This window comes from Botryllus schlosseri, chromosome 12 (genome assembly GCF_051294905.1).
Source record: "Botryllus schlosseri isolate E-star chromosome 12, Bs_hap1, whole genome shotgun sequence".
Taxonomy (NCBI): domain Eukaryota; kingdom Metazoa; phylum Chordata; class Ascidiacea; order Stolidobranchia; family Styelidae; genus Botryllus; species Botryllus schlosseri.
In genome coordinates this window covers 15,962,135-15,981,498 of record NC_137247.1, presented here as the reverse complement: position 1 = coordinate 15,981,498, position 19,364 = coordinate 15,962,135, and the positions used below count along the sequence as shown (strand labels likewise).

At 39.4% G+C, this 19,364-nt stretch overlaps 1 protein-coding gene across 34 annotated transcripts in view; it reads left to right on the top strand.

Moving 5' to 3' along the window:
* LOC145451713 (uncharacterized) overlaps nt 1-19,364 on the top strand; it is a 312,192-nt gene that overhangs the window by 49,783 nt on the left and 243,045 nt on the right. The window contains exon 24 of one of the 34 annotated variants that reach the window (XM_080329937.1): nt 463-806. The exons of the other annotated variants lie outside the window; for them this stretch is intronic. Coding sequence (XP_080186063.1) covers nt 463-645 — 183 coding nt within the window. The 3' untranslated portion in view covers nt 646-806. Of the gene's footprint in view, nt 1-462; nt 807-19,364 lie in introns of those variants that run through there. 34 annotated transcript variants of the gene reach the window in all.

Sequence of the window (19,364 nt, the reverse complement as noted above, 5' to 3'; positions counted from 1 at the left end):
ACCACAATAAAACCCTCCTCACAGATTCATCGATAAAAATTTGAGCGAATGAATTGATTTTCTCGAATATGTTGGAAAATTGTTACCAAGTTATTGACGTCGGTAACGAAAGATGCGGCATAAAACATCTAGTCGTGATATCCGCGGAGAGATGCAATTTTTAACCGGCTTCATGTTTATGATCTCTATGAACAAAATGAGATATTATGTACATCCTTAACTTACCTGACTAACTGGCTAACTTGATGAAACCTTTTGCATCCTGCGAAACTGCTCATTCAGTGGATGGCAGATATCTACACGTTTGTTTTGTCAGCGCAACTTTCTGACGAATTCCACTACATGACGGTGATTAATTGTGAGACCGAAAAAAAGTAAAGTACATGCCTGCTTTTCTGTAGAATTGAGCGGAGACGATGCAGATTCGCTAAAAATTGACATTTTTGCATGTGATGTGTTCAGACTCGAAGAGTGAAACTTTCAAACGGAGATTGGGCTCCTTTTAGCAAATGGTATCCTTATCGACCGCACGAGGAGCCGAGACCATATGTCGGAATGAGATGCTATCACTTGAATGATCACCATCAAGGATATATTGACAATTGGGCTTCTGCTCAATTTTGGGGGGCTGTATGCGAAGCATAAGTTCCTTGGATGCAATAAAAGGAAGCAGCATGTTCGATTAAATCTATTTGTTGGAGTAGTATATCTTCTGTCAATGCTGTTATAGATACATACTAAAATTGATTGTTCGGGCATTCTATATATTGTAATTTTTCAGAAATAAAGAAAACTGACAATTGGAAGCGAAACTGCGATTTTGAATTAGCAAAGTATTCCAGGTTCAGCGACATGTATAGTCTAATATTATGGAAATTCTCTTTGCCCGGGATAACTAATTGCGTTGAGACGACAGTTTGACAATTTATCTTCTATTCCCGGTCGCATTACGATGAGTGTACGTGCACCGATGCCTAATAACTTCACCTTAACACATGAAAAGCACTTCTACGACAGTGAATCCAAAATGAGTATCACTTCACTGCTCACTCCCACGCGCAATGTGACTCAGTCCATCAAACAACAAGCTGCACTATTCTGTCGGAACAAACTATATGCGAGAGATACGAGGATGATCATGGATTTATTGCAGTACAAATTACTGGAAATCAAGTGGAGAATATAGACCAGTGTTCCTAACCCTTTTGAGCTTGAGGAACCTTCAGAAATTCAAATTAACCCAAAATGCAATTACGAGAAATGTATGCAACGCAAACGCCAATACTGAAAATGCGTCGTTACTGGACGCGTTACACGTGTCTCTAATTAAATATTTTGCACGGCGAAGTTTTGTTGAAAATCACTAATTTCATTTTATTGTTCGTTCTCATTTTAGAGAAATGTGACCTCACTGATTCCCGGCCTCTTTTATACTGACAAATGTCGCTAAACGTACCGTCGAAATTTACCGAATATTGTTTGAAAGTCTTTCTAGCTTTCATATATATCTGGTCTTGAACGTGATGCAGAATACGTTGCAACAGATTCGTACAACACTATAGGAGCGATGTGACGTGCACGAAGTCTAAAGTAGATCATGAAATTTATTACGACACCACGCAGAAAAATCAATTTCAAATTTTTATCAAAGTGTTGATGTATAGGGTAGGCTATTTGATGTTTCATTTATCCAACTGATGGACAAGCACTCAATTGTTTCTTCTCAAAATCTATCAGGCCATTTCGAAAGCGTTTAGTTTTATGACTAGCTCTTTAATAGACCTACTTCAAATCAATCAAACCAATTGAATGGGTCGTTTTTTTTTAATTCATGATGTTTGGACATTGGACAACTATGGTAATTTACACCATGTAGTTATTTCTCATTATCATATCTGATCTGCATGCCGACTTGTAAAACGTCCTACTTCCAGGCTTCGATACGACTCCGCTCACGCGGACCAGATCGCGAGAACGGGCCTAAATAAATCACCAATACTTGGTTGGGAATTCTGGAGTGAATGGGTGTTATTCTTGATGTGATGGAAATATCGCTAACCAATTTTGCACATTCTTCACAATCTTCTTGTAAGGGAATGGAAACCGTGTATCATTGCGATAAAAGTAGTGCCATCAATACTCTGCCTTGTGATGGGTCATTTTATAGGCTCCCCAAACCAGATGATTTCTAATGCAAATTATGTATAGTTTCTAGACGAGAAACATTTGAGGCACCGCAACTTTTGATACCCAATTGCGATTGTTTGAACAGCAGGCCGTGGCATGTCGGGCGAACCTAAATTATTTCATAAATCAACATTAAGTCACTGATCGAACAAAACAAAATCAATTCGAATTTGGCCTTATCACCAATGACAGTGGTGTAATCCAGCTTTGTACATTATGCTCGAAAACGAAGAAGATTAATATTCCAGCTTTATTTGAACCCGAAAAATATTACTGATAATATTGATATCGATCTTAATTATAGTCCCATGGTCATTGGTCATTCGATACAATTCAAATAGTCCGTACGAATCCTAAAATTCGACTAGTCTTCAACCTCCTCCCTATCATCTTCGCAATACACAGCCGTTAAAATATGATGGCACTGTCCAACAAAATTTATTAAAAGTTGCGGTAAATGAAAAAAAGTTAAACACTACTCGAGATAATGGTAATCCGTGGAAGTGGTTCCAGGAATTCTGGGCGACATTGACGATGCTCAAAGGTGCCGCGAGAAATGTTTAAATAAATTTGTTTCCAAGGAAATGACGTTAGGGATCGTGATTGTTGGATCAATGATTCCTGACTTCCCGGCGTTACGACGTAAGGTTTGTTAGCTCATCACTAGGGCGATTAATGATTGACCTAAAACACAGAAGATTGTGCCCGAAAGCTGAAAATTCGACATTTTTGACATTAAAAAAACTTTAATTTTGACATAATTTCCCCCTCAGTATTTAAATTAGGCATCTTTGGATATAATGTCTGAATTGTAATACTTTTCCACATATCTGTTTAGAGCTGTCTGTTTTATACGAAGTAGTATGGCAAGAATAAAGAAAAACGGCCAGTAGCAGCAGTTGTTATGGGCAGAACTGAAGTTCTACCTCTACGACACCAACGAAATGCAGTGTGCAAAATAATTTTGACAATTTCTAGATGTAACACTGCAATTTGGCCTTATTTTGATACGTCGAAATAATCACCCTACTCATCACGAAAAGCGCATTGCGCTACGATTGTTTGTAACAATAACAAACGTCGCAGCGTAATATAGAGCGGTTTCGCTGGGAATCTAGTGTCAGGAAAAAACAAGATTAGCAAGCTATATACATATCGGTGGCGAGATATAGCACAGTGGTATAATTCACGGCTGCATCACCAATGGGTTGCGGGCTGGTTCGAGTCCGACCGAGGTCAATTCAGGAATTCCTACCTAAGAGTTGGAGGTTTATCTAGGCAGGGGTTCTCAAAGGGTGGCCATGGCCCACTGGTGGGCCACAAGAGCATTTGAGGTGGGTCACAGAGCTATTTGGAAAATTTTAGAAATAATGTAAGTTTAGTAATATTTGTTGTGTTAATCGCTAAAAAATAAATTCATATTAGTTTATTATACGTAGGCTACAAAAAGCATTTCATCCATCTCTGATGAGACGTCGTGGTACGTATCGAGTCAGCATTTCAAGTCGATAATGGGATGCAGAAACGGTGGCTTTTCGCACTGGCTATTACTACCTATGGCTAACAGCAACTAAAATAATTTCGCGTATATGATACCTGGAAGGTAATGCTGAAGTAACCAAGTGTTCAGGCAGGGTCATAATGTCGTATGCTGTTGAAAGGGGTGTGCAATAAACTCGGAATCAAGTGTAATTGATGTATACATTTACTGTACTTCATCAGGTCCTATTATTGTAAGTTAAAAATGGCCATAATTGCAAATTATTAGCAACTTCTGGTGAAGGTATACTGCACCACGGCAACGAATAGTAATGGATTGAGGATTCAGCGGAGCGCATTAATATTTTGAGTCTGTTTAAAATGTCATGCCTTGAAATCAATGTACATAATGTAAGAGTCACATGAATTGATAGTGTCACTGGATTGAATATTCCGACATCGCAACTTCAGTTGGTTCAGTACGTGACATACAATGTAGAACATTGTACTGCATGCATAATAAGAAAATCTTCCTTCACTCCTCTGTAGTACCCCATTCACCAATGAATTGTTTGAAGCTGGCCCAGAATGATTCTACTATTCCCCTCAATAATGGAACTAAAATCCCAATCACACAGTGTATGCGGGAATTCGTTCGCGAAACGAATGGAGCAGCGGACGATCATAAAATACTCAGAAGTTTTAGCATATGATATACCAGAGCCGTAACTGCCGCATCCAAACCCCCAATTGGGGGAGCTAGAAGGGGCCCAAGATTATTTCGTTGGTCGTTTGTTGGAAGATATTCATTCAACTTGAAAATTTTCGTCGCGCTACGCGCGACTTCATACTACGAGATGTTTATATTTCAGTTTCGTCAGTAAATTAGGAGAAAAATGCGCACATTTTAGAGAAATAGGCATATCGGCGCCGTCGATTACCACGCATTGAATTATGACTTTAAGATTAGAGGTGGGCCACGGCACATTTTCAAACCGGAAAATGGGCCACAGCCAAGAATGGGCTGAGAACCCATGATCTAGGCTCTTCCTCGCCAGCGGTGTTTTACAAAAAGCCTGGAAGTGGGCCGTGCTACAAGTCGGCACACACGGAATCAAAAATGCAGGAAATCGGCCTGGTGGATGAATGGGTTGATTTTACGGAATTTTGAAGTCTTTTCCAGTGATCTTTCACGGCTTGTAAGAGACTGCCTTGTGTTTTCTGTCGTCAGGTTTGAAGGCCTACATATAGCGTGGTCGATATTTCGTTCATCGTATGCGCTGCTGTATCGTTAAGTTCTTGACCACTAATGCCGACTTACTAAGCACTCATGTTTAGTTGTGTTCTTGTCGACTGATTTTAGATTTCAACACTTTATCTTTGCCCCCAATCTTTCCTTGTCTGGGTTATGTCATATAACTCTTTAATCGTATCAAGTGAGCATTTTTGCATCAATGTTCGAATTAGCTTCAGGGGTTCCTTTCCTATATCCCACAGCTTACGCAGTACAGCTACAAAGTCACTTTGTGATGTTATGCCACAAATTGTTGGTCTGGAACTGTTGAAGCAAACAGTCTTTTTGCTGATGATAAAAAAATTTGAAGACATAGCATTTTACCATGATCGGGGGTCGCAAGTTAGGAACGGTTGGAGCAAAAGATGAAAAATTCTTAGTTAAACTCAGGCAACAAGAAAAGGACTGAACTGCTCCAGGTTTACCGGAGCAGCAAGTGGCCAAGTAAACATACAGAGAACTTTTCTATATCTGCACAAGCAGAAGATTCTCCCCATAGCTGTGATTTTGAAGTTGCCAAATATTTATCCGATCATCGATCTAAATTTACTACTCTGAAAGCCACTGTAAACCAAATAAACGACGGAGATCTATGCCAGGTTTTTAATTGTTGCTTCTTCCTTCACACTGATGATATGGAGGTAAAACACCATTGGACGAGTCTTCCAGTTTCAGAAGGGCATATAGAAGTCTCGCCCAGTCCCCCCAATCGAAGGACCACCACTTTGGTTACGGAAAATCAATGCTTGGAATTAGCATTGTGTCGTCAGAGGCTCTGGCAGTAAGGGTCTCAGCTTTCCCGTGGCCACTTACTGGCCACAGATGTTTCTGTGGCCGTCCACAGATATCTCATGGCCAGCCACAAGAATTCATCATGGCCGGCCAACATCTCGTTGCCTCTTCGTTCTTTTCTCACATCTAGTTGGATCGAAATTAGGTCTTCTCATTCATTTTGACCATCGTTTCCTTGATTTTAAATTACAACGGTTCTACACCTGTTTATCCTTATTCTGTGTTTGTCATAGAGACGAATTTAATTCTCTCTGAACATTTTAAATTTACAGTAGGCCTAGGTGCCTTTGCAAACTACCACCGAAGCACAAGTTCCTGAAACATTCGACATAGCAGAGGTAGAGCGCACAGATTGCACGGTCAGTCCAACGACTTAATATTAAAACTGGTCTGCTGAAACTATCCTGCTCTGCGCACCATGCACTGGCATTTCGTGTAGAAATCGGACGATGGTGCAGACTAGATAGCCTTGCAGTTTCTTTGCATCTCCATCACGCAAGCAATTGTTGCAAACAGAAATAAACTGCTTCCCAGACCTCTTCCTGCTTTCTACCTATTTTGCTTCAGAAAGTTTGTTCGTTCGTTACCGATTTCAATACATGTAAAATAAATGATGATAAGATTACAATCCTTCAATTATGCAAGTAGATAATTAAAATGGTCAGATACATGCTATTCACAAAACGCACCCAGCGAGGCGGGGATACCAGATGTAGCCTACTTTACAAGGCGATGAGTAGGCCTATTGAATTGCATTCAGATGTTCACACTGTACTGCACGATTGGAACTATACTGTCTTGTCACAATTTGTCCCTGAAGATTAATTGGAGGGAGCGTTCCATTGTTCCTTCCATCTACCACAAATACACCAGGGCTATATGATCTGCAGATGCTTGGCAAGGGCTTTTTTCCTCGAATGTAGGTGCTGCATATTATGACGCAAGTTACCTGGAGTTGAAGATACCTTGTTGCACAGAGTACAAGTTTTTTAACATTATTTAGGTTCAAAAGGAAGAGTCTATACATATTCTAATAGTGATTTGATTACACGGCAGTCGCAGTTCGGTCCTATACCTGTATACCCACCCCATTATTTAGCAGCTTTATCCCACAACGCCATGCCGCAGTTCCATGCGACACAAAACGATCCTTGCGGCCAAGCATCCTTTGGCCGAGAGGCTATTCGTAGTGACTACAACTACCACTTTTAGTCATTTTATTCGTACTTAATTTGTTCCAACCTTAACGAACTGCACCTGGATGGACAAGGCATAGATACTCAGATTAACCTACTTATCAATCAACATCACGCCCGCCAGTACTTTGAATTTGCATATTTACTAATTGAAAATATAATGCAATTCAATAGACTCTGACAGGAAAAAAGTTACGACAAAAATATCAAAACCGAATTTCTGGAAACAATCTCCGCATTAGCAATGATACCAGTAGGCTACTACTCGACTGCATTCTTACTAGGGATGGTGTGAACGTGAGGTTCACGTTTGCATTCTGTGTGTGAACCTCAAAAATTGAGAGGTTCACGTTCACAAACGAACCTTGGTAGGTTCTGCACTGTGAACTTTTTTTCATATTTTACAATTTTCACTTCCTTATAAGATATTTGTATGAAATTCATTGCATTTCAACTGCGGACCACTCCATGTATGGAGCTGGCAGCATAAAAAAAAATCAACACCAAACTAGTATGCACCTTAACACTCTAAAAAATTTTACTTGCTTTGTTACAAAAATTTGTGCGAAATATCTAGCTTTCCGTTTGTGAATATTTAGTGACTCACCGCTGTGAGCTTGACCCGCAATCACACAACATCAAGAGCGAATTACACCACATGTAGTCAGCGAATGATGCTTATTCAACCAATCAATGAAATTAATATCGTTGTCTGATGTAAAAAATCTAGCAGGTGTACGGGGTCAATCTTGACTTCATATGTTTATTGTATCATAAAGACCAAATCCGTGCGATTGTGGCTACTGCTCTATAACTTGTTAATTGGGTAATACTAATATCGGTAGCAAGTATAGAAACCCGTTTTCCATGTCAACGTAGCAACACTCAGACGCCGAATACATTGTCCGGTCTGGCCTAGACCTTTAAGGCGTAGGCTTGGGCTTATATCCCCTTGCAAGTCCAGTCCAGCCATGGAGGAGATCCTCAGATTCTATGGAATTCCTGAGGTGATAACGTCCGCCATTATGGTACTCTACACTGACACACGAGCGCGAGTCCGAACAGATGACGGCCCAAGCGGAGATTTCAACACTTCGGCTGGTGTGCTTCAAGGTGACACCCTGGCACCATTCTTGTTCGTGGTCATCCTTGACTTCGTACTACGAACGGCCTTCCCGGATAATACGAACTTCTTTAAATGGCGGCCACGGCAAGGAACGCACACGCAGACGACCTAACTATCCGCCCAGCTCCCAAAATACTGGCCAGGACGTCACTTCGGTGCTGTTTTACGGCATATCAGTCGTATTTTACTATAAATATGACCTACATTCTCAAAAAACAGGACAAAATCTCAAAAAAGAGGACAAAAGGGCGTCCTCCGAGGACACTTTCAAAAAAGTCAAAAAAGAGGACAAATCCTCTTAACAGAGGATTGGTAACCCAAGCATAGTGGCATTATTATGTCCATATAGTGGAATTAGCAATATGAAGTCACGTGACGTCATGAGGTTCACGTTCGTGTTCACACAAAAACTTTCAAAAAAGTTCGCGTTCACACGAACCTGATTCGTTCAGAGGTTCACACCATCCCTAATTATTACCATCGTTGTCCTTTGTCATATATGCAGCCAATCTACACTGCATCGAGACAATTCACAGGACTTTTTATATTGGCTCCCGGCCAGTTCAACAATATAAGTTCAAGCTCTGTTGAGGTTGAGGGTGGCGAAAATCCGATGTGTAACAGAGTAGGGGAGATGTGGTACCGATGAGACACTGGGACCGAAAAATTATCTATGATAATCCTATGATTACACTCCTTGACGTTGTTTACTACTGCATGTTGGCGGAAAATCTTTCCACACATGCACATAACTTTGACCTGTGCGATTTTTAGGGTCTGTAACAGATGTTTTCTGTTTTTAGGGTATAAAATGAATTTCGATCCACGTATATATTTTCTTTGTAATCTTCAACACGAACAACAGCAATAATTCTTAATCAGAAGTGTAGGGCATGTATCAGGTAATATAACGAAACATATTTTATATCCAATATCGTCCTTGAGTGGACATTTTTCAACTTGAATACAAAATATACAGCTTGGGGACCGGTGATAGCATAGTCAAATCAAATCAAAATAGTTGGACTAACTATTCATGCTCAAGCAGAAACACGCCTACATACAGAGATACCTTATTTCATAATAACTTGTGGTATTTCCTCGTTATAACGAGCTATTTGGAAGTCAAAATGTCGATTAACGGCAATATGTATGTACCCTATGATGTGTAATTTCGAGCATAAATCGAAACGTCATTTTCTGCCAAGCTATGAGTTGATATTTATTCTAATTTACACTAACACTGTTGCCCTACCTCGCCCAGACATTGCTTCATTGATCATTTGCTACCATTGTTTAATTTTATTCTATTTTATTTTTTTAACTACTGTAACATTTTTTACAGCCAGACTGTTTAGAGTCAAGTTTACCTGTTTGATGCTGGTGTGACCTTCACGGTCTTATCGATCATTCCTATCTAATACCAAATACTGTGCATGCATATTTTCTGTACCACCACCACTGCCGTGTGTTATGTATTTTGGTTTGATGAAAATAAAGACTCTCTCTCTCTCTCTCTCTAATTTTCCAAGGTGGCGACTAAACATTCTGGAATTCGCTATGACCGCGCATTGAATAGCACTTTTCATGGCTGGCCATGCAATATTTGTGACCGGCCACACAAAACTCCGTGGCCAGTTGGAGACCATGGGAATGCTGGAAGTCCGTCTCTAATATGTTGTAAACCTTAGAGGTCACATGCCGTGACCTATATAATCACATTAGTAGGCTACCCATGGTAATAAAGTTACTAATGAGCCCTCATTCCGTTTGCTTTTCAGGAGACAAGTGCTACGTCTATAGCAACGGCATCAAACTGCTCAAAACACTAAATAGATTCGCGGAATTGCTATAGGAATAGACGTCTGCTACCGGTTAGTATGTAAACATTTGAGGCCACATGCACTGAAATTATTATCACGTTACTAGGCTACGCATGTTCATTAAAGCTACTAATGAGCTCCCATTTGGTTTACTGTTCATGATATAAGTGCTGCTTCGATAGGAACATGACCAACCTTTTTGAAACAACAAATATATCCGCGGAATTGATATGGGCATATACTTCTGCTATCGGTTAGTACGTAAACATTTGAGGCCACTTGCCCTGAAATATTATCACCTAAGTAGACTGCCCAAGGGCCCATGTTACTAATGAGCACTCATGTGGTTTGATTTGCGAGAGACAACTGCTTCATACATAAAATACATTCGCGGAGGTAATTTGACTACCTTTCACATTGTGGTTACCTGAGCAAATCCGTTGATTCATGCCTCACATTTCTCTCACTCGTGGTGTATGGGGCACGGTGGAGATGATTCATGCCCACATATCTTAATATTTGACTTTCCCTTTCATCACAGTTGTGAAAATTATACGGTGCGGATGAGTTTTGTTTTATTTGATTTCCTTGTCACTATCGCGCGTCAAATAGAATATCTGAACAGACTGTTTAACACTGTTAGCCCATGTCTCATGAAACAAAAATTGGTAAGCGTCGGTAATATTGATCGGCTGACTGCAGTACAATCTCGAGTTGCTCTGTCCATAGATTACTGAGAAGGTAGGTGAGTAATCTATAGTTATTTTTATGAATGGCCTAATATTAAATTTCACTCGCAAATGCCCTTCCTTTCAATTCTGTAATTTCAACAGAAGTGGTCAAAGTAGTCAAGAAGGCTACTCATGTGGAAGTAAAATTATCGACTCATAATTATGCTCAAGTATACGAGTGGCGGTAGTGCTTTTCGGAACGGCTCAACCAATGTTCCCTCTATTTTTTCACGAGTCTGCGCGCACTCACCAACTTACTGCGCGGTCCTTTGGACAACAGTGCGCGTAACGACTAAAAAAGGTCATCACTTCGGACTGTTTGTGCGCAGCCTAGATTTTCTGTGCGCAGAGACCGTGCCAGCACTGCGCAATTGCGCACGTGCGCAGCCTAGAGGGAACATTGAACCAAACACTACTTTAAGTACAAATTGAATTAGGTGTATTTAAAAACTACACAAGTAAGTAAGAGTTTTGTAGAATAATCATAAATACGCTTTCATGGACCATCAAAAACATGGAATCTGATATATGCGGCGCGAACGGTACAGATATCTAGGTTTTTGTTGCTACATTATATGCTGGAGATATATATAGGCTATTCAAGATATGATAAAATTTATAGTTTGTCCAAGTCATAGAATAGTGATTCTACACCTTTTCCACCCCAGCATTGCCCTGTTTCAGGCGACTATGAGGCCTGGAAATTGAACTACATAGCCTTTTCGTAAATATATTGACCGATACCTTCGTGGAAACATATTTGTCACTCCATATGTATTTTGTGTAAAGTTTGACGAAAATTCTCAACTCCCCGCGAAAACCGCCCCGAATTTATCCATTTTGGTCTGTCTGTACATCTACGTGACAAACTCTAAATAATGAAATGTAAGTAAGTCACAAAATATTACGAAGTACAAGTAACAGAAAATTAGATTTACCTGAGTAAGTACTTCGTTACTTGCAAACTCTGAATATCAACCGCTTGTTTCACCGACGCTGCATACTCACATAAAGGTCTGAGCCTGTATTCAATTCCTTCATGGTTTTACTGATGAGCTTTCCAGCAAGAGATATTCCACTAACATTAGCAAAATCGTTTATCGACGCATTGCCACACACCGATCAGAGCTAAAGATTTAATGGAGGTGTATGAATATCTCAAGAGCATACATAAGTGAGTGTCTATGTCAGTGGTTGTCAACCTTTTTGTCTTCGCGGATCTATTTCGGACCATCACGGATCCCGCAGACCCCAACGAAGTTTCAGTTGAAATTTAGCTTAATAATCGTTCAATCGTCATCTGTGTAATGCAAATGATAACTGTAGGCTTAGTGATAAACAGCAACAAAATGACTTTTCTTGAAAATTAGTTCATACTATTCATGTAAAAATGGGTCGACTTCTATTATTTCAAATCGAATTCTGCAGTTGCATTTCTTGAAATACGCGGTCTTGTCTTGAAAATCCGCGCCTTCGATTTGATATGAACGAGTGCTGAAAAGCCATTTCCAAAAAGATAGGTGGCGGCGAATGTAATAATAACGCGTAACGCTTCCGACGACACATTGGGGTATGATCACAACAAATATGGCACCAAAATTGACCAACAATTTTTTTACTGAGCATATTGCGTCAAGCCTGGTCATTTATCTGGCAGTTTATCTTGAAGTTATTATGGGAAAATGGTTATGCATGTCACAGGAGAAAATCGATTTTTGTAAACATGTTGTTAAAACATGTTAAAACAATATAAATGAGGCTATCAACTATTTTGAGGCTTCGCGGACCCCCTGAAAATGCTTCGCGGACCCCCTTCGAGAACCACTGGTCTATATGTTGTTGCTGTGTTCAAGGATACGAAAATGCAATATGCGAATACTTTTGCTTGGCTTAAATGTCGATGTTATAAGACAAAATAATTTTGTACCTAAGTTGACCGCGGTGTTTGAATAATATTCTATTCCATTGGTTCATCGCTAGGGACATGTGCAGGCATGTTTTAAAGTGTTGTAACAACAATATGATATAATATAGGCGTTGTGACATAGATATAGATATCAAATAAAACCCACGAGGGTTGGATACACATTGATATCGCAGTGCCAGAGATGGTCAAAGTAGTCAAGAAAACTACTCAAGTAGAAGTAGAAGTAGCGACGAAAAAATCTAATCAAGTACGAGTAGAAGTACTTCTTGAATAAGTAACCCAAAACTACTTGAAGTAGAAGTAGAATTGACTGACTTCAAATCTACTCAAGTAAGTAAGTAGTTGTGAAAACGATCGTAATTCGTTCGCATTGACTGTCAAAAGCTGCAAATTGAGCTATGCGAAAGTTGCAGAGAGCTTGATTCGTATTGATGCATCCCAGGAGGTATCAATTTTCGACAGAATAAGCATTTGTCCGCATCATGGGATACAAATTAGAGTATTGATATGAAAATTCGATACTAACCGTTTGTTTACTAGAAGACCCAGTTTTAGAGAATAATATGGCATGGCGCCCTACCCCATATTATAAGACCCCAACTTTAGGCGAAGAGAGAACACTTTGCGCGATTAGTATACGTTAATAACAAATATTGTGTGGATCATAAAAATTGTATTTAGTGTAGCTTTATTTCCAGAAAAGAGACACATTACTGCACTTGCTTTTATGTATGTATGTTCTGTATACAAAATAACTAAACGTAATTAGAACTCAATGTATGATACTCTGACTTGAAAGTGATATACAAATACCACTTCTAAAAAGCGAAAAATATAGTTCATGTCTTTTGTCCATAAAGTTTCAAAGGTGATCTCCTAAAACAGGTGTAACGTTAAAAAAGCCGGATTTTTCAGATTAGCAGGACACATCCTGGGCTGATAGGTTACGATATGAGAGGTAATGAAATAATTGATATGGGCAACAATGCGGTGTGAGCGGAACCAAGCAATCCGGCACCTAAATTTTATTCACTGATACTTTCGTGAAAACATATTTGTCACTCCATAACTACTGTGCGCGAGGCGCAAAAATTTCTGGTCTTTACTTGACTTTTATGAATATTAAATGTTGGTACTCGGCGAAAACAGCTCCGAAATTCCTCAGGCTATCTTTCGTATTGGGAGAATAAGCTACTTCTACTTGACAAACTGAAAATAGCGAAAAGTAAGTAAGTAGATCACAAAATATTACGAAGTAGAAGTAGAGAAAATCAGATCTGCTTGAGTAAGTATCAGAAGTAGAGGAAAACTACTTGAGTACTTCCAGAAAGTAGAAGTACTTTGTTACTGACTACCTCTGCGCAGCGCTGACAACTGCTTCCAGTCAAACGGAACTTTCAAATTCCAAAATATACATTTAATTATATAGGTTTACCTGTCAATCTTTGACGCCGCCTCACTAAAGCATCCCGGGAGTACATCAAGTGAGGAGACGTACCGCAGCGCACTGGAAAATGAGCAAATAATTGAGACAAATATTGACACTTTTTCTAATCGCGAAAAACTACTATGTTTCAAGCTTTATAAATCAGATACAGCTTACCTAATGCACTTTGGTGTGGGATCTGCAGATAATTGTACGACTGATATGCATAACCTAAAATATAGCGTAGTGGGATTCCGTCGCATCATGGGATGCGAGTTCGACTCCGACCGGGATCGACTCTAGAATCCGGAGACCAGTTGTTGCTGTCGTTTTATTAATAATGGTGTTTCTACTATTTTGATCATTTTACACCAGGTCATCCGAGTCAGGGGCTTTTACATGTACGCGGTGGGGGTACGAAGAACCGAAACAAGGGGTTCTACAAGCAGTGTTACATTATACGCTGCTCTGGCGTATTTGTGAAGAATGCGTTACAACAAGTCTATAAACCCGCCGCCATATCGCGGACTACAGATGGATGAGCTAACAAACGTGTGCGCGTATTACTCGTTATGGCGCCAAAAGAGTTTGGATTATGTGGAAAGTTCAAATATATTAGGTTTACCATCTTTTGAGATACGAAAAAGACGACCCTTTTCAAAAAATCCGAAAGCTGTAGTACAGGAAAAGAAAGCTGGTGAATTTGAAATTTTATTGACTAATGGTACTTTGTTGACTAAAAAAGGTCATCTTTCCCATTTCTCCTCCCAAAATACCTGTCGCGTCGTATTTTCCGTTAATTGTCTTGTCAACTCTGGCGTTCGCTGCGTCGGAGTCGAGTTTTGCGTAGCAATTTAATATTATTACTAGACAAAGAGGATAAATCCCCCCCCCCCAAAAAAAGACAAAAATGCGTCCTCCGAGAGCACTTTCAATCCTCTTAAAAGAGGATATATGGTAACCCTAAAATATATACCTCGGTGCGGCAGCAAAAGAAATAATGCCAGTGCCACACCAGCAACATATAATTTCGTATTTTTCGGTCATACCTTTTGACTCTGCTGTACTGGTTCATCATGACTTTACACAAATTCTATTTCCGCCAATGTGCGTATAGCTTTTTACTACATGTAGTAGCTGCCATGCTAAAAACAATTGCGGTCTCAAGGATCCCACGTTAGGAGAAAAGTATCGAAACGTAATTCCTGTTGTTCTAATATAACTCTTAGTGAAAAGGGGTGTCTGATTTTGGTACAGGGAAAAATTGTCTCTCTTACCTGAATCTAATCTATACTACTAAAGCTGGGTTCGGATACGATTTCCTCTTCGTGCCTAACCCTATAATAAAGGTAGACATTTCCAAACACGCAGCAAGAAGTACCAAAAATATGATATGGTTCTTTCATGGAAATATCGCACAATAATTTAGTACCGTGTTTTCGTCAACGTCTTATCGCACCGTATACCGTAGCCAGCTTACGATATTTTCGATAACAGCTTAAACTCTAGAAACAATCGACATGGCAATGCGTACAGTAACTATGGCGTGGGCATGCTTTTGCTTATATGATATCAGGAATCGAATCAATCCCACTGTGGAATCAAGGTTAGTATTGATGAGTGAATTGAATACATTAACTTGCGGTAGCATACCTATTTATGTAACAATGTCTGTACCAATCGTCTGTTTCATGTCTTATGCGTCATGATATGGGATCCAGTATTTTTCATTGGTTCTGCTGGACCAGTGGTTCCCAACGTTTTCGTCTTGCGGACCCCTTTGGCCAATATTTCAGCTAAAATCCCCCCCCCAAAAGCTGCCCGGCGATTAGAAAATGGTGCTTTTTAACCCACAACGATTTGTTGACTGAGCAATATATGATCAAACATGTCGAATGCAGTCGGCAATATACTTTGGTAAAGTACCGCGGGCCATACTTTCTTATGAATTATTTATCACTATATAGGTGTATACCTAAATCAAAAGAAATTAGGTCGTCACTGTCGGCTGTGGAAACATTGCGCTGAGTTTGGCCTGTCTTTACCGGTCGGGTAGCTGCTGACGAAAAATAAATCACCAAGTTAGCCTGCGATGGCCTTGGACTTTAATCGATCAATTTCGCATGTTTTTTTACGCTAGCTAAGATGTTGGCTTAAAAAGGGTAAACATTTCATCCACATCCACCTCGACCTATAGTGCCCGATGCCACAGTCTTCTTCGATGTTATTCTTTCTTCGTCGGTCTTTTTTAGAAGCCATTTCCTGCTCATTTATTATCGGGTTTGTTTTCTAGGCTTTGTTTCGCCGTCAGGACAACGACACGGGGGCGAGGACCCCAGAATAACCTCCGACGGCGGGAATCGAACCCGGGCTGCTACCGGTTACCTCGTAAAAAAATATAGCAAAAATGTTCGCAATCGAACAGACAAAACACAGCAAACTATGCATTTACACTCTCATACATCATTTCACGAATATGATTAAGGTTGCATTTAAAACAAACATGTTTAAAACGAGGCTCTCATGTAAAAGATGTTTTTTTAAGTCATGACGTCACGAATATTCAATTGTGATGCCATAGTGGATTGACATTGACAATTGAAAATATATGGCAAATAAAGCTCCTTGGATGAAATGGGCTTCCAACCCCTGTCATACACGCACCAAAATATGTATAACATGAACTACATCGTCATGCAGGATTTTTACGGTCGGCGATCATAATTATCAGAACAATAATTCCGTACCAATTATCTAAATCCAGGTGGCCAAAGTAGTCAAGAAAGTTACTCAAGTAGAAGTAGAAGTAGCGACGAAAAAAAATCTACTCAAGTACGAGTAGAAGTACTTCTTGCATAAGCAACTTCAAATCTACTCAAGTAAGTAAGTAGTTGTGAAAACGATCGTAATTCGTTCGCATGGACTGTCAAATGCTCCAAATGATGCTATGCGGAAGGTGTAGAGAGCTTGATTCATATTGATGCATCCCAGGAGGAGTCCATTTTTGACAGAATAAACAGTCGTCCATATCATGGGATGTAAATGATAGTATTGATATGGAAATGCGATACTAATCCTCTGTTTACTCAAGCACCCCGTTTTAGAGAATATCATGGCATGGCACCCTCGCCAATATTATAAGGCCCGTAGTTCAGTCGGAGAGCAATACGGAAAAGTTGTGTCGGATACGGTGGTAACACTTTGCGCGATTAGTATACTTTAATTAAAAATATGGCAGATTGTAAAAATGCCATATAGTGTATAGCTTTATTTTCGGAAAATAAAGCCATTTCTACCCTTGCTTTTATACTTCAACATGTATGTTCTCCAGACAAAATAACTGAAACTATAATTAGAACTCAACGTATAATACTCGTATTTGAATGAAAAATACAAATGCTACTTCTAAAAACCGGAAAATATATTTCATGTATTTTGTCCAGAAAGTTTCAACGGTGGTCTGCTAAAACAAGTCTAACGTTAATAAAGTGAAATTCCACTTTTCCAGATTAGGATATGTCATGGGCTGCTAGGTACAATAGGTGATTGCTCGATTGCGAAACGGTAGTTTCAAACGTTATGGGGTCCATACTTACTGTGATGAAATATTTGATGTTGGCAAAAATGCGGTGTGAACAGAACCACGCAACCCGGTATCTAAATTATAGTCAGCGATAATTTCGTTAAAACATATTTGTCACTCCATATCTACTGTGCGCGTAGCGCAACGAAAATTCTGGGTATTTCATGGCTTTTATGAAAATTAAATGTTGCTACTATGTGAAAACAGCCCCGAAATTCCTTAGGCTATCTTTCTTATTGGGGATTAAACTACTTCTACTCGACAAACTGAAAATGGCGAAAAGTAAGTAAGTAGTTCACAAAATATTACGATGTAGAAGTAGAAGTAGTAGTAGTAGTGAAAAAGACCTATTTGCATCAGTACCAGAAGTAGAGGAAGACTACTTGAGTACTTAGAAGAAGTAAAAGTACTTCGTTACTGACCGCCTCTGTCTATATCTACGTACTATAACTGTTGAACCTACTATTTTAAGTGTTCCAACCACCTCATGTCGTAATCGTCCGTAGGCTCATACAACATGTTTTTTGGAAAGTATTTACACAATTATGGCATAATTTTACAACTTGAACAACACATTTTTTAAACACGTGTTTTAAACAACCATTTGTTTTAAATACAACACTACATGTGATGCATGAGCGTGAGCTTGAGCTTGTAAGTTTATTGTTAGAACTGTTTGGGAAAGGTACACGCGTATACTGTGTCAAACCTGACACGAAATTTTTATTCGTCATGAACACACTTGCTCACAAGGAGAGGGAAAAAGCAAAACACTCTCAAAACATTTTGACATTGCTGGTTACTATACCTTACCATATACCAGACCAAATCTTCTGCCGGGAAAGTGACCTTGGTCTGGTTCAATGCACAATCAGTTTGTCAGAAAATCAGCTTCACAGTTATTATCGGTGGTTCCATTGCACACAAGCAAACACTGAACATTGAAAATGCACCAACCAACTAGCCTTCATAATAATCAAAGTATGGAAAAATAATGTTAGAATTACTCCGGGATCTACATTTTATCGAAGTGTGCGAAGTGGTTGCTGGGCTACGAAAATTATATGAGCAGCACTAATATTGGGTGAGAATGTGTCTTGAGCGACCACATATTTCACATTGATCATTTTAATTAAATGTGCTGTATTTCAAAAAGTTCATCAACTTCTCTTTCATGTGCTGTACAAATTGATATTTACATTAAATACGACCGATTCCCGATTCGAGAGACACTTCATATATTCTCATCCTGAACGATGACTGAGGTTTCCCACTCCCGGGATTAATATAGGCTAAAAAGCCAACAGACTATTTCTATAGTCTATATGACCTACGCATTGGCGAACAATTTGACATTTGATCCGCTATCGCAACATCTTTAATTATTGTAGCGATGTGAAATTGTATTCTGAGATATATTGTAATGAGACAATCATTGTTTTATGTAATTAATCGATTGTATCTTAATGATACTGCTAACAATGCTTCCCATCCACTTTCATGTCATGAGTATATTTCGCTTCTGTTGTGATTTCCAAATAATCCCGCGTATACTTTGTGTTGTGCCTTCGACGACATAGGCAACCTCCTACATCGCTGATAACCACAAAGTCATTGCGGTAATCGAAAAAATGCTCCAAGGGTGTTTTAATCTATAATGCATCCAAAATAACTAAATTGTAAACACTGAAGAATTTACACTATTTAAAACTGATAGTATGAATGAGATATTTGGAAAATATGTGGTGGAAACTCGGAACAATGTTGCTATGGCAAGGGGAATTGTAAGTATGGTATGAA